The sequence below is a fragment of the Peromyscus leucopus genome, chromosome 9, assembly GCF_004664715.2.
Source record: "Peromyscus leucopus breed LL Stock chromosome 9, UCI_PerLeu_2.1, whole genome shotgun sequence".
NCBI classification, from domain to species: domain Eukaryota; kingdom Metazoa; phylum Chordata; class Mammalia; order Rodentia; family Cricetidae; genus Peromyscus; species Peromyscus leucopus.
In genome coordinates this window covers 56,039,204-56,056,222 of record NC_051070.1, presented here as the reverse complement: position 1 = coordinate 56,056,222, position 17,019 = coordinate 56,039,204, and the positions used below count along the sequence as shown (strand labels likewise).

Genomic DNA, 17,019 nt, shown 5'->3' with positions numbered 1-17,019 from the left:
GGAGAGATCACTCAACTCTAATTTGTCATACAGGACTTCAAATTTTGACCTCCATCTCACACAGCTTCAAGCCTCAATAACAACTTTCCATGCATAGTACAGTTAGTATAAGAAGAATCTTCTTCCAGCATGAGGCTTTATTGAGAAGAAAGTGATATGCTAATGGAAGTCAAAGAAAAATACTCTCCTAGAGATCATTCTGGCACAGAAACCATCCTCTGCCCAGTTTAGAAATGAAAAGGAAGGGAAATGAACATTTTCTGAACACTGGTTCTGCATGCATGCCAAGGTACCGCATTACTATGTATTCATAACAGTACTGCAATACAGACACTGCTGTCTCCATGTCTGCTGCAAAGAAAGAGTCAAACTCCGTATTCTGGATCAGCCCAAGGCCACAAGGCTGAAAGGAGGCAGGAATAAAACCAGCCTAAATAGAAATTGGTACCCTAGAATCTGAGACTTGCAAGTCAACAATAAAAGAAGCAAAAGTAGTAGACTTTACATTCTGTACAAGGAAGGGGCTGTATCCTCTACAGGACACGTGCCCATGTGGGTGCCTAAGAACAGAAGATGCACACTTACCATTGGTAGACAATAAAAACTGGGCAGCATTTTTCTGGGGTAACCACCTAATTTTGTTGATCTTCTCTTCTATTTCTAAGCTTTTCAAGTAGTCAAATTCTGGCTCATGGCTCTGGAAGGTGCTGTAAACATTGTATTCTCCTCTGCTATGAGACTGGATTTTGTTCTACAACAGAAAAGAAAATATTTGGACTATGTTGAAATATGTATCTAACCATAATCAACTCCAACAGACTTTGGAATTGTCGGTGAGCCCATCAGGCAGCTCTATCTTACATGTTATTATACCATTTCCTGTACTTAAAGTCCTTCAAGGAGCAAGAAAGCTTTACAAAGAATAAACAAGAAACACTTCAAACAGTGGACCAAATACAGACTAATTTGATTAACTTGCATACTAAATAGCATGGCTATACCGTTAAGAAATCTGAACACCCACAAAATGGATACATCTAAAATGTAAAAGTTAAGGAGACAATGCTCAGAAACAGCTGGCTGGAGCACGTTTTTTCTGCCTTGTTATCTAAGTGATGATTGGTATTATTCTGAGGCCTCCTTTCTGTATTTTACTGTTGAAAACCCCTTAAGAAAGGTGCTCTCATAAATCCAACACCACCATGTGACTCTTACGACCCATCCTGAAAACACTATTAGAGAGAACTCTGCTACCAATCAAGTATGTATCAGCACCCTGGTGATGCCTGCCTGAACCTCTGCTACACAGCTTACTCTACCGAATTCTGATCACAGGAACCTTGCACACTGATGCTTACTTAGTTCACTTAGTGTCAGTCTGCTGAAATATACTGGTTCAGCTGAAGGGATTAATATGAACAGTACTTGTGAAGGGTTTCAGTTAACACCAGTACCCCAGCAAGTACAAACTATAATCAAACAATCAGAAACACTTTCATGAAAAATACTGTTGAAAAATCTTATTCAAAACAGAACTATTGGAAACTTGGGAAAATAGTTTAAATAAAAATGTAATTTTACAGATAGACCTAATCGTTTTAATGAAAACTGAGTTATCAATTCAAACGTTTACAGCTGTAACCTGTTCCCCATTCATATCAGAAGAAAACTGTTCAACTATCTTGGAAACATACACTTTGGTTTGTTTTTCTAACAGGGTCCCCCAGGACTGTTATAACTGTCAGTTATTCTTGGACACACCAATTATCAGTGAGCGGGTCTGCCAATGTTAAGAATGAAGAGCGTACCAATAACATACCCAATTTTGGGGGTATGCTGATGTGAAAGCCAATTTTTGTCTTTGTCCCACTGCCACACTCATATGCCAAATTCCATAAGGACTCAAGTATCATGTTAGAATGAATGCTGTCAAACTTCCACCTAAATTTATCCAACCAGCCTCACATGAAATAATAAATGGAACTATAATTACTATAGTGAATACTGTTTTAGCCTTTTTTATATCCTATTTAAAAAAGGAACAATTGTATATAGTACTATGATTATCTAAGGCTTAAAAGGGATAGTTAACAGAATCCTGTGTCACAAGTATACACACTTCAAGTACAGTGTATAGAATAAAGAGAAACTACACACTGTATTTATTAATAAAAAATGAAAACCCATGAAATCAAAATTCTCAGAAACAGAACCAAAATACCATCCTACAGACTCCTCAAGAATCACACAAGGTTCACACATGACCTATTACAAGCTCCCAAAACAAAATCAAGGAGGAGTCTGGTAGCTACAGACTGTAAGTACCTTTTCCAAGGGAAAAAATTTCCCACAGAGAAAACTGTATCTAAAAGTTAAAAGAAGCCACATACCACTACACTACAGAAGAACAGTGAAGAACAAGGTTAACAGGCAAAATGGCCTAGCACTACTAACAAAAAGATATCTCAGACTACAGAAATGAGCTTGCAGCCAGTCCTGACCTTTCCTCCAACACAAGAACCTGTGCTTAGATTAAGTGACCACGGCAGCAGTATTCTCTAATGATAGTGAACAAGTACGAAAAATAAGCAAGTCTTACATCTTCAACATAGATCAAAGTCAGAAAAAGGCTTTCTGGGTTTCACTAAAACAGCAACAACAACAAAACATCAGCTCCCCTATATCAGAGAATTATGATGCATTCTAAAATGTATTATGCTTGGGTTTTCTTCCATTGCCTTTCTTTTCACATCCCCTTTTTCTTAGTTTGCCTTTGATCACAAGAAATCTATTCTTCATCAGATGCTCTATTTGTGTGAAATCTTCTGTAACAAATGTACAGGTGGTTTATCCTCAACAGTAGCAGCCAGAAGAATGAATAAAGGGGATGCTTGGGGCAGAAAAGGGGGCTCAGAAGTGCACAAGCCACAACGAGCCACAGAGAAAGAGCTTCTGAGGGAAGCGCCAAGACCTACTTAGATTCACTCCACGCAGCACATTCCCAAGAGTGACAACAGAAGAGAGACAAGACAAGAGAAGAAGCACCTGTCCTAACAAGACTCAGAGTACAGTGAGGAAGGCAGAGCCACACTCAACAGAGACAAGGAGAGACACAAACAAGGCACACACGCCAAGAGGGGGCCAGGCTTGGATTCTGACCATGAGAGCCTTGCTGTGCAGCATCCACTGGCAACCAGGCCCCTATCTCAAGCCAAAAAACACATTACAAGACACAAAGGTGAGTGAGCAACCATAATTTGAAGACACTCTGTTTTCTACCTGCCACATGTGAAGCACTGGCCACACACTGAACACCTAAAATATGGCTACTATAATCAAAGGGAAATTCACTCACTCCTTCATTCACTCCAGTTTTGCTATATAAACCAGGATTGCTTCAGACCTGTGATTTTCCCCTATCAGCCTCCCCTGTGCTGGATTACAGGTATGCACCACAATTCTTTGATGGGATTACTGTCTTGCTAGTTCATTCATTTTCCAGCTTTTAAGATGGGTTTATCAGTTACTTGCGTGAACAACTCACCACTGAAAAGTCCAACCCCCATCCATTTTTGCATCTTCCATACTTCAGCATTTCGAAGATGGCATCCCATTGTAGCAGGAGAGCAAAGTGCCAAGAGTCTCAGGTAGAGGCCTTGGGAATATCAGCAGCCTCATTACCACAGCTCTAACTATCGTATGGTATTTTCTCTTCACTTCCTTACCACGACTACAGGGAGCTGGCTCATCTATTCTCTCTCTCTCTTTTTTTGGTTTTACAAGACAGGGTTTCTCTGTGTAGCTCTGTGCCTTTCCCAGATCTCCCTCTGTCGACCAGGCTGGCCTCAAACTCACAAATATCCACCTGCCTCTGCCTCCCAAGTGCTGGGATTAAAGGCATGCGCCACCACCGCCCGGCTGGCTTATCTATTCTTTAATAAACTGAACTGTAAATGGCCACATGACCAGTGGCTACACACTAAACAATATAGCTCTAAGTCACCATGGGAGTATCATCCAGGATCTTGTGGCAGAAAAGTATTTCCAATTGAATTCATATTAATAACCTGTTTATAGAAATATACCATCTAGAAAAAGAAAAGGAAAGCCAAACCATGGGACACACTGTCAACTAATGTACTTTACGATGAGTTCTTGTATAAAGTATACAAAGCCCATAAATCATTAAAAAAAAAAAAAAAAAAAAGACAGCCCCAAAAGCTTACTGGAGTTTTTAAAACCGTTTACTCAAGATGATATCCAAAATTCACTAAATACGTTAAGTCTCCCAGGTGCTGAGATAGGTATGTGACACTATGCTTGTCTCTCAACCTCAATGCACCAGCAACAGTGCTGCAGTAATATATATTACACACAGAGATATCAGCCACCTCTCATATACTCCCTCTCTTATCCCTGTATCACTTCTTTCTTTCATCCTTATGCCATCTTTTTACTTAATTGCAACTTTCCACAGATTTAATAATCTTTAAAATCTGTAGACCCTAACATTATCCCAACTTTCATTTTTTCTTCAAAGTCAATCTAATATTTATTTCTTATGCTTGCTCACCCTATTACTCCTAATCTTATTAAGTAAAAATCTAAGTGTAATTAATCCACACTATTCCTGATTACTCACCTTCCAAAAGCTATTAAAGTAAAAGAGGCCATTATTACTATCACCATAAAGCTGTGGTTCAACTCCCAGTTAGTCCTGCTTGTGGAATAGCCCAGCTCTTAAACCAGGCACCCCGAACTCCTAGAGTGAACACACTCAACTCTACCACATTCAAGTCCCATTTGCAGAACTCCTCCAAAACTTAGTCATTGTAATGGCACCTAATGAGAATAAATCAGATGTAATCCCAGACAAAGAATTCAAAATAGTGTTCAAAGGCACAATCAAACAGTTGAATGAAATAAGGAAGGCAATGGATAGGAGCCAAGAATTCAAAGAGAAACACTGATGAAAAACTAATCTCAAATTCGGGAAATAAAGTCCCATGAAGTCTCAGCAATAGAACAGATCAAAGAAGACAGGGTATCTGAGTTTCTTGAATACAGGGTGGAAGAATCAGAACATCCCAACTATGAAAAGGATAAAATAATGAAGTACCAGTGAGAATTACAAGACACACATGGCACTCTGAAAAGAGCCAAGTCTAAGGCCATACTTAGAGAAGAACCTTGTTCTAAAGGCACAGAAAATATTTTTAAAAGATCAGAGAAATTCTCAGAAAGAAGTGGCACAGGAGGCATTCAGGACACAGACAATCAAAGAACATCCCTCATCAAACCATCATTCAAACACCAAATACACAAAACAAAGAAAGTAATCTCAAAAGCAGCAAGAGCAGAACAGCAACTGAAACTTGCAAAACCAGAAGGTCTCAGCTCTGAAAGTAACAAATGCCATCCAGCAAGCTATCTGACATAACAGAAGGAAAAACAAAAATTTCCCACAATGAAAATAAAAGTTGGGCTGGAGAGGTGGCTCAGAGGTTAAGAGCACTTCTAGAGGTCCTGCACTTAATTCCCAGCAACCACATAGTGGCTCACAACCATCTACAATGAGATATGGTACTCTCTTCTGTATGCAGGTATATAATAAAATACATAATAGATAAATCTTTTCTAAAAACAGAAAAAGACTAAAGCAACTTATGACCATGAGGTCAGCTTTACAGAAGATATCTAAAGGGACAGAAAAGCAAACCCATCTACAAGGCCACAAGACGACTAAACAATAGTAGAGTAATAGTTAAAATGAGATGAAGAAGCCAGGCCGTGGTGGCGCACGCCTTTAATCCTAGCACTCAGGAGGCAGAGCCAGGTGGATCTCTGTGAGTTCGAGGCCAGCCTGGTCTACAGAGTGAGTTCCAGGAAAGGCGCAAAGCTACACAGAGAAACCCTGTCTCCAAAAAAAAAATAAAATAAAATAAAAATAAAAAATAAAAAAAAAATGAGATGAAGCCGGGCGGTGGTGGCGCACGCCTTTAATCCCAGCACTCGGGAGGCAGAGGCAGGCGGATCTCTGTGAGTTCGAGGCCAGCCTGGGCTACCAAGTGAGTTCCAGGAAAGGCGCAAAGCTACACAGAGAAACCCTGTCTCGAAAAAACCAAAAAAAAAAAAAAAAGATGAAGAAAACACCAAACACTACAAAAATCAACAAAATACATACCTTTCCACAACAACCCTGAATATTAATTATCTCAATTCTCCAATCAAAAGCCACAGATTACAACTGGATCAAAAAACAGGTGTCATCTATTTGTTGACCACAAGAAATGCAACTCACCACAAAAAAGAACTCCCTTAAGGTGAAAGAATGGAAAAAGGTATTCCAAACACTTAACATAAGAAGCAAGCAGGTGCCACGAACAGCTGATAAAAAACAGGCTTCAAACCACAGCTACTGAGAAAAGAGAAAAGGCCATGTCACAGTGACTGGGGAGACAATCTATCAACGGACAGTGTGATTCTAAAATCGTATGTCCCAAACACAATTGCACACCCAATTTCATAAAAAACTACTAGATAAGCCGGGCGGGGGTGGGGGCGCACATCTTTAATCCCAGCACTCAGGAGGCACAGGCAGGTGGATCTCTGTGAGTTCGAGGCCAGCCTGGGCTACAGAGTGAGTTCCAGGACAGCCAGGGCTACACAAGAGAAACACTGTCTAAAAAACCAAAAAAAAAAAAAAAAAACTCCAAAAACAAAACAAAACCCTACTAGATATAAAGTCACAGACTAGCCACAGTACAACAGTAGTGGGTGACTTCAATACCCCAGTTTAGGTCACCCAGATAAGAAAATAGAGAAAGATTTAAAAATCAAATGACATCACAGGTCAAATGAACTTAATAGACACCTACAAAGCATTCCTTCCATCCAAACACTATAGAATACACTTTCTTAGGAGCTCATGGAACTTTCTCCGAAAACTGATCACATCTGTTTCAGACAGGAAGCATGTCTTAAACCCAGGAAAACAAAAACAATTCATTGCATTCTATTTGATCACAATAGAGTAAGACACAAAGTTAACAGCAAGATAAACTCATGAGCATACACAACCTCATGGAGATTAAACAACACACTAAAATCAAGAAGGAAAGAAAAACACTTCTAGGGTCAAATAAAAATGAAAGTATTAACATATCCAATCCTATGTGTTATGATGAAGGCAGTGGGGGGGGGCAGTTTAGAGCTCTAGGCACCTGCAGTAACAAGTTAAGAGAAATCACTCAATAACACACTGGAGAGAAAAAAAACAAACAACAAACAAATCAGCAGGTGGGAAGAGACGGTAAAGAACAGAGTATAGCCGGGCGGTGGTGGTGCACGCCTTTAATCCCAGCACTCGGGAGGCAGAGCCAGGCGGATCTCTGTGAGTTCGAGGCCAGCCTGGGCTACCAAGTGAGCTCCAGGAAAGGCGCAAAGCTACACAGAGAAACCCTGTCTCGAAAAACCAAAAAAAAAAAAAAAAAAAGAACAAGAGTATAAATTAGCAAAACGGAAACCAAACAACAATCAATCAACCACAGAGCTAGTTCTTTGAGAAGGAAAACAAGATAGACAAACCCCCTAGCCAAACTCACCAAAAGTGAGAGAAGATCCAAATCAATAAAATTAGAAATGAAAAGGAATCCATTACAGTGGATACCAATGAAATTCAGAAACCTATTAAGTCTTACCTAAGAAAACACATAGTCAATAACTTAGGAAAGTTGCAAAGAAATGGATGAATTTTTAGACAACTGTTCTACCAAATCAAGATGAGATAAATTTAAACACATCTACAAGGAGCAGTGAGATTGAAGCAGTAATTAAAAATCCCCCAACCTGCTGGGCAGTAGTGGTGCACGTCTTTAATTCCAGCACTTGGGAAACAGAGCCAAAAGGATCTCTGTGAGTCTGAGGCCAGCCTGGTCTACAGAACGAGATCCAGGACAAGCACCAAAACTACACGGAGGGAAAAAAAAAAAAAAAAGCCCCCAACCAGGGACTAGGAGAAAACTCCCTCAAGTTGTCCCCTGACCTCCATAAGTGCACATGGCATGTATACATACACACCCAAAAACATATAAACAGACTATAATTTTGGCACATACCTTCAAGTAGGCAGAGATGGACAGGCTACATAGTGATACCTATTTTTTGTTAAGGTATTTAAAAAAAAAAAAAAAGTCTCCCGATCAACCTAAGTCCAGGGCCAGATGGATTGATTTATTGGAGAACATTACTAGACATTCAAAGCACACCAATGCTTCTCCAGCTCTTCCATAAAATAGAGAAGGAAGGCAGGTTACCCTAGTCTTTTTATTATGCTAGTATCACCTTGACACCAAGACCAGACAAAGATGCAACAAAATTGTAACCCAGACCAACTACCCTGAGGAACTTAGAAGCAAAATTCTAAAACAAAGAAAAACTACATCTTGCTGCCTGAACTCAGGAACACAAACAGATCACACATGAAATTGGTTTCACTCCAGAGATGCAGAGGTGGATGGTTCAACATACGTAAATCAGTAAATGTTATAAATTGGACAAATGGACTAAAGGACAGAAATCATGTGGCCATCAAAATAGATACAGAAAGGGCATTTGACTAACTTCAACATCCCTTCATACTAAAAGTCCTAGATAGAAAGAATATATCTCAACATAATACAGGCTATATAATACACACCTATAACCAACACTAAATGGGAAAAACCTCAAAGCATTTACAATAAAATCAGGAATAAGAAACTCCTATTCAATATACAGTGATGGAATGAATTCTTAGCTAGGACATAAGACACAACAGAACCAGGGACTCAGTGGTTAACACTGGCTGCTCTCCTAAAGGACCCACATCGAACCCTCAGCTCTGTAACTCCAAATCCAGGAAATCTAATGCCTTCTTCTGAGCTCCACAGGAACCAGGTATACACATGATGCACAAACATGTGCAAACTACCCATAAACATAAACTTTAAGAAAAGACAAGAGAGGGGCTGGAGAGTGGTTAAGAGCACTAGCTGTCCTTCCACAGGTCCTGAGTTCAATTTCCCAGCACCCACATGATGGCTCAGAACCATCCATAATGGGATCTGACGCCCTCTTCTGGTGTGCAGGTGTACATGCAGACAGAGAACTCATAAATAAATGAATAAACTTCAAAGAAATGTAGAAAAAAGCGTTAAAAGGGAAGAGAATGAAATAAAAGGAATATAAAAAGACAGGAAGAGCCGGGCGGTGGTGGCGCACGCCTTTAATCCCAGCACTCGGGAGGCAGAGCCAGGCGGATCTCTGTGAGTTCGAGGCCAGCCTGGACTACCAAGTGAGTGCCAGGAAAAGGCGCAAAGCTACACAGAGAAACCCTGTCTCAAAAAAAAAAAAAAAAAAAAGACAGGAAGAAGTCAAAGTATCTCTATTTGCAGCTGATATGATTCTGTATCTAAGAATGCAAAAACACTGCCCCAGAACTCTCTGATCTGATACTCTGTGCAAAGTGACAGGATACTAAATTAACATATACCAATTAGTATCCTTCCTATACATCAATGACAAACATACTGAGAAAGAAATCAGGGAAGCAATCCCCCTCAATCGCTAACACCAAGGACGTATGAAAAAGCCTTCCAGAACTACTCTGTAAGCTAATTTAAAAATATTTTTAATCAAGAATGAGTTTGAAGGACATTACCATGCATAAATGAACAATGCTGCTCTCAGAAGATACAGGCTTTGAAATGAAAATCTCAGTTCACGGACTAGGTTATCTCCCTATAAGTCATTGGTCAGGTAGGCAAAAACAACACAGGCTATTGTCATTGCTCTTGGCTATTCACCATAACTAGATGGAAAGATTCTATTGCCAAAACACCACAGACTAATTACAGGATAGAGAAACGATCTGGAACTGATAGAGAAACTTCCCTGCTGGCTAGCTTTCATCCAGGAGAGGTGCTACACAGGCAGCTGGGGAATAAAAGACATCAGTGTTCATATCCAGCATGGGCCTTGCATGCTACAACACCAACCTGAACAAGCAAGATGTGCCCACTTACCACAATGACATGGCTGTTACAGAAGTAACTAACTACTTTGTAGTTGAATTTAAAGGTCTGTGCCACAGGAGGTAATTCATGTCTGGTTCTGTAAACTTGGTCAGAGAAGGTCACAGGTTAAAGGTAGGAGTGGGAGGTCAAGGGGGGGTTCTACTATGCTACTTTGCTAAATGCCCATGCTGTCAAAGTGCCTTCTAAATGTTTGTGTTTAGGCTCATAGATTTGTTACACTCTCAACTTTGGTCTGAGAAGCTTCTTTCAGCAGTGGGCAGAAGTTAATAATACAGAGACTAGCTGTTGTGGAATATTAGTGTTACATTTGTTTAATAATGCAAAGACATGTTGCATTCTTTTCTGTTGCATTTGTTTAACTCTGTGAAGCTGTGTTACTCTACCTGTAATAACACCTGATTGGTATAATAAAGAGCTGGATAGCCAATAGCTTGGCAGGAGAAAGGATAGGCGGGGCTGACAGGCAGAGAATAAATGGGAGAAGAAATCTGAAAAAGAGGAAGGAGTGAGAGAAGGAGGATTCAAGAGGTCAGCCACCCAGCTACACAGCCAGCCAAGGAGTAAGAAGATAAGTATACAGAAATAGTGTAAGATAAAAGCCCAGAGGCAAAAGGTAGATGGGATAATTAAAGTTAAGAAAAGCTGGCAAGAAACAAACCAAGCTAAGGCCAGGCATTCCTAAGTAAGCGTGACTCCATGTGTTTGGGAGCTGGGTGGCGGGGGCCCCCCCAAAAAAGAAAAAAGAGTAAAAAAACAAAACCAAACAACTACAACTAGTAACTGATCATCAAAGCGACTGTAAGCTTCAACCCTAAATATATTAACTCCCCACCCCTATCCTTGCCTCAGTAAACATCCCAGAAATGATGCAAAGAATTTAAGAGCCAGAAGTTGGGGAAGAATGCCAGAAAATGTTTGTTTTGTGGACAAGATCCGGCCGTTGTACCAGTAAATTCACAGCAGAGTGGTTACCAGCACAAGATTTAAACAAGTCAGCCAGCATTTTAGCAGAGATGGGAGAGGGGACTTATGCTCCATCCTTAGCTGAAGATCTACTGGCAACTGGTGAATACCGGGGGAAGGAGGAGTCATTTTTCTTTCAGGATACAGCCAGTGGTAGGTTGCCCAGAGTCTGGTGGATGGCCCTACACCCTTGTGTACATATGGACACACTAGCTGGACTATGTCAAAGAAGGGAAGGAGGAGAAAGGAAGAGAAAGAGACGGGGAGGGTTAAAGGGAGCTTCAGTGAGGAGTGCAAGATAGCAATGTTCAAAAACATGTATGCAAAAATGAAATTCTCAAGGAATAAACAAAAATACTGGTTAAAAAAAAAGGAAGCAGCAAGGTGTGCACACATTTAATCCCAGCACTTGGGATGCAGAGGCAGAAGGATCTTTGTGAGTTCAAGGACAGCCTGGTCTACAGCTAGGTCAGTTAGGGTGACAGTTAAGACCCTGTCTCAAAAAAAAAAGCACGAAACCAGGTATTTCAATATTTACCACCTCACCTGAGCATCCACAGAAACAACAAAACTCATTACAAAGCAAATGGCAGCTGACCAACCTTGGAAGACCTGTACTGTGATCATCACAAAGGGAAACTTTTCAGGTATTTCCTTTGTTGTCAAAACAAAATAGCAAGATGGGTCATCTATTTCAGGATACACCCAAGAATTTATTTACACACACCATGGCTGTGATCCTCAGGGAAATCTCTTTACTGTGTGCCTCAATTTCCCTACTAAAATAAGCAATATAGCCTTGTTATGGAACTTTTGGGAATTTAACCTAAAAATTAGAAAAAAAATCATCTTACTTTCACCAATATAAATGTGTATCCCTCAGCTCTTGCACACACATTCATAAACACTCACACAGACCCAAAGTTACCCCTTAAGACACAGCTAAAAGCATACAAAATTAATTGGCAGAAGTACCTTGATTAATTCCAACAAGATAAAGTTTCAGAGGGGAAATCATCACTGTTACTTAACCTATAACTTAAAAACACATTTTATACTAAGTAATTCTAAAAATAATGCATATAAACAAATTCTTTTCTTATCAGGGGTCATTATCAAAAATTAGCCATTCTGCTTATTTCTTCGTAGGACAGTACTTATTTCAAACAGCACTTTAGAATCTTCAGAGAAATTTCACAAAATAAGAAACTATTCTTTTTTAAAAGAACATTAGCTGGGCAGTGGTGGCGCACGCCTTTAATCCCAGCACTCGGGAGGCAGAACCAGGCAAATCTCTGCGAGTTCAAGGCCAGCCTGGTTTACAAAGACGGGTTCCAGGAAAGGCACAAAGCTACACAGAGAAACCCTGTCTCGAAAAACAAACAAAAGAACATTATTCATTTCTTTCTTCTGGGGAGTATGCCACATAAAAAAGCTAGAGGAAACTGTAGGTGTCTTCTCCTGTCACGTGAGTCCTAAGGTTCAAACTATCAGTCATCAGGCTTGGCTGAAGAACCTCTACCCACTGACCTGTCTCACAAGGCTGAAACTACTCTCTAATATGGATTATTGGGCTATTTCTAACAAACTTACATTATTTAAACAATTTCTCTTAAGTATGTCAGGTTTTCATTACCAATCACTATTGCTGGGTCTTTTAGAAAGATTTCAGAATACTTTGAAAACTAACAAACTCACATAAAAGCAATCATTTACCCCATTTAGCCCTATATTCCCACCCCTTTTTGCATCTGATTTAATAGCAATTTAACACTTACAGAAGGTGGAAATGATTTCATTCTCATGCAAAATATTTCCAAGTTAGCTTTTTGCTGACAACTTCCACTTTAAAATAGCAATGACAGGGTGACTTCAGTGAGGAACCTGAACCCCAGACTGAAAAGCCTATATGCATTACCCTTTGCTTTCTAGATTAAACACAGTAATTGGAACTGATTTTGAAGTTTCTCTTTAAACCAATATAGTGGCACACAGCCAAATTCCAGGACTTAGAAAGTAGAGCCAGAAGACCCAAGGTCAAATTCTCTGCCAAATTCATTGTTGGCCTAGGCTGTATGACACACTATCTCAAACAAACAAACAAACAAACAAACAAAGCTTTAAGAGCAGAGAATGTCTAAAGTCTTAAGTAATAAAAGTAACACATTTTGGATGATCTAACACAAAAAGGCAAGGGGGAAATTGAAAAGATACACCAGAAGTACTATGGCCATTCTGTTTCTAACTTGATATTTTTGTTTGTAAAAAAAAGGAAGCAAGTCCATTTCACCTCTAAGTATTTAAGGATAATTATGGTCAAGTTTTTAGCTATTTGAAACTAGAACAATGGGCTGCGGATGTGGTTCAGCTGGCACACTGCTTGCCTAGCATTATAAAGTCCTGGGTTCAATCCCCAGCAAAACTAAAACTGGGCATGGTGGTATAGGCCCATAATCCCAGCACCCCCGAAGAGGAGGCAAGGTTATCAGAAGTTCAAAGCCGTCCTTGGATAAATTTAAGGCCAGTCTGAGCTACCTGACACCCTGCCTCAAAACAAAACCAGAAACAGAAAACTGATTCAGCCTCCCTTCCCACCAAGATCACTCTCTGTCAGGCAAAGGTTCTGGAGTCTTTTCTTACTTTCTTCCAACCAAGGAAAAAAAAGAGATTAAATTTAAAAAGAAATAAAAGGAGACATTTAGTGTTTGTGCATCTTCTATTCAGACACTATTAATCATTTCTTTTAAAATTAAATTACCTACCTCACGGGGGTGTTGTGAGGATTAATTCATTAGTGTTTCTAAAGCACTTTGAGATCCTCAGGTCAAAGGCGCTATAGAAGTGCAAAGTAGTAGTATTATTACTAGATTCTTTGCTTATTTAAGGAATTTCACAATCCTTTCAAACCTTACCCTGTGTTTTGATTTAGACATTTATCAATATTAACTTCTTTTGAGTATGTTATAGACAGACAGGCAGGGATAGATGTCTCAAAGCCAACTAACTGTCTTAGAAGTTAAGTTACACCTTGACCTAAAATGACTGCAGCAAGCTTGGAAATAGCCAGGATGACAAACTGCATCCATACAAAATTTTTATGAGAAATCCTGTCAAATCAGATTTACAAGTGTGCTTAAGTTGTAAGAAAAACAAAACTGAAATATACTTAACCACAGACTCTGTATTAAAAATGTAATTCATAAAAGAGGAAAGGAAACAGCATCCAACTTATTTTAAAAGCTAGCACTGTGTCATACATTAATTCCATGCACACGTGTGCAAGTGCAACACAGACATCTACGGCCTAGCAACAGTTTTTGTATAAACTGACAGTAAAATAACGTGCTGATTTCTCCCAGTCAACCTCACCCTCAATTACAGCAGCTAAGCCTTGAGAGAAAGTCAACTTATCACTGAGGGTAAAGGCTTCAAATCTGGTTAAATCTTGGATTAATCAACTAATTCCTACCCTCTTCTCTAACCAAAGGTTTGTACAATTAAAATGGGTTTTCAAATAAAAACAACAAAGGCATACATTCACACACAAAAAGCTAAGGAAACCATGAGTTATCTGCATACAGAATATTTACTCAGGGTTTTAAAGCTTCACCACCCTGAGGGATTTCTACAGCACAAATTCCAGTTTCAATATCAAACTGAAAAGGAAACACAACTTTCACCACTTACCTCCTGCTCTTGTTGAAAGATGACAACTCTCCCACCTTTATCTCCTGTTGCTAGTAATTCTCCAGAATGATTAAACTCTACTGTAGAAATTATATCTGCTGTATAATTGAAACAGAAACAAAAAGACATCAGTTTTTGTCCCCCAATTCACTTAGGGTGTTCCTAACAACACTCTAGATCTAGGCATCACTCTGGCATCAGAAACAAAGAGATTCGAGGTCCTTTTGTGAACACTTTCATTGGGGGGGGGGGGGGGGGGAGAGAATTCCCCCAGATAAACCAAAACAAAACCATTCCACCAATCAGGAACATAATAATAAATGCCAGATTGCAAATATTTCTCTTTATTTGTGAATGCAGAGAAATCCACCACATATCTGTGGGATCTTGTTTTGTTTGTCAGGTTTATTATCGCCACGAGTATGTGTGACTTGCAGGGGAATGAACATGCCAACGCGTGCATGTGGTGTTCAGAGGACAACTCTGTGCACAGGCTTCCTTCCATCTGCACACAGATTCCAGGAACTGGATTTAGGTGTCCAGGCTTGCTCTACGAGCACTTTCCCACTGAGCCATCTTGAAAGCTCAGGGAGGGTTTTTTGGAAAGAGTCACTTGCAGCAGGATAACTTATTTTCCTTCCTGCACTTCTTGAAGTATTTGGTGATAACACCATTGAACAGTGATCATTTTGTGAATTTTCTAACTTAAATACTGTTTGTTGGTTTGGTTTTTCAAGATTAGCTGAGTAGCTCAAGCTGGCCTCACACTTGCTATCCTACTCCGAGCTTCTTGAGCACTGGAGTTACTACAGACAAATGCCACCACACGTGGCTTTATTCAGACTGCTGAGGAGCACGATGACATTTTTGCTTCTGTTATGTTGGAGGGGTTTACTATGGATCAACTCTCAAGACTCAAGTACTCTAAGCAAGTGCCCGTCTCTGCTGCTAGAATTGTTTATACAAACCCAAAGCCTTCAAAATTAAGGCAGAAAGAGGCCAATATGGTAGTGCAAGCCAGCAATCCCAATATTGGGAGTCAGAGGCAACAGGGTCAGTCAGGACTTCAAGACCAACCTTGACTGCATGAGACCCCCATCTCAAAAACAAACAAAAAACCAACAAAATTCTAAGACAGATATTATGGGAGCGAGCATTTTTGATGTAAAAATAATTTAAGATGGAATTCTAGTAGCCATAAATCTAAATCGTATTCCCAAATATCAGTAACACACTCTTGAACACAAAGAAATTAAACATGTTTATTAGAATACACACCATTACGACAAAGAATTATTTCATGAAAGCTACCAACATGGGGGATACCTTTAAGATTTTTAAACTAACGATTCCATGTTTCATAAAAATGAAAACACTGTCAGAATCACTATATTAAATGTGATATATAGTCCAGTACAAAATATTGTTATGTTCTCATAAATAAGAAATTGTAAAGACCAAAATACTCTTTTAAATGGAAAGGAGTCTTTCTAAGGACAATAAAAATGTTATTTTACAATAAAGACTGTCTTACTAATCTTATAATATGGCTAGTTAAAAGGGAGCCCTCCAAACATTCATCAACTTAACACACAGCAAACTTTAGGCACACAGATTTTCAAATTATTCAACAAAAGGAATTCTTGAAAAGGCATCACTGGTTTGTACATCAACTCAAGCTGAGGAGTTCTATGCACACAGCAACTCCTCGTCCAGGTTTGCCCTTTGCAAATGAAACGAGCACTTCTTTGGGAGTGGAATGCAGTGGGTGGGACTAAGAGCAGAGCATTAGTGGCCTATTTTGACCTGGCCAGTTCTTGTTGTGTCATTTACTTCCAGAAGGTCTTGTGTGACATAATAAACAGATAAGATGATCAGACAGCCAAGAATTCAAAAGTTTTTACACTCAAAGGAAAACATCCACTATAGCTTCTGTAAACTGTAAAATTAGTGACAACTGCGGCACATTAATGGACCAAATTTTCAGCCTTATCATTTTTTAAATATTTCAGCTCTGAGTTGTGAAGCAATTCAGTCACTTGCTGGTTTTATCATTTTAAATGAGAATGACTTTGCAAAGAAGTAATTGGAAGGAAATCAACCACTGCAGACATAAGATTTCTGAAACGGGAGAAGGCTGCACATATTTTAAATACCCAATAAATAAGAGATTCAAAGGCACTTCTAGTCCCAGGGTGGAAACTATGGCCCACCAATGTCTTTATAAGCACATTTAATGACCGGAGCCCAGTACTAAATACTAAAATCTAAAGCTGTTTAGCATCAAGCCATT

General features: G+C 39.5%; 1 protein-coding gene across 2 annotated transcripts in view; it reads right to left on the bottom strand.

Annotated features, from left to right (window-relative positions):
- Nucleotides 1-17,019, bottom strand: part of Ppp2r2a (protein phosphatase 2 regulatory subunit Balpha) — a 64,787-nt gene that overhangs the window by 15,083 nt on the left and 32,685 nt on the right. Inside the window, exons 3-5 of one of the 2 annotated variants that reach the window (XM_028890033.2) lie at nt 14,727-14,824; nt 13,802-13,872; nt 586-751 (exon numbers count right to left, since the gene is read on the bottom strand). Coding sequence is in view for 1 of the 2 variants with exons in the window: in XM_028890032.2 (XP_028745865.1) it covers nt 586-751; nt 14,727-14,824 (264 nt within the window). In the remaining variant the exon portion in view is untranslated. The remainder of the gene's footprint in view (nt 1-585; nt 752-13,801; nt 13,873-14,726; nt 14,825-17,019) is intronic. The other variant, XM_028890032.2, reaches the window with a different exon arrangement.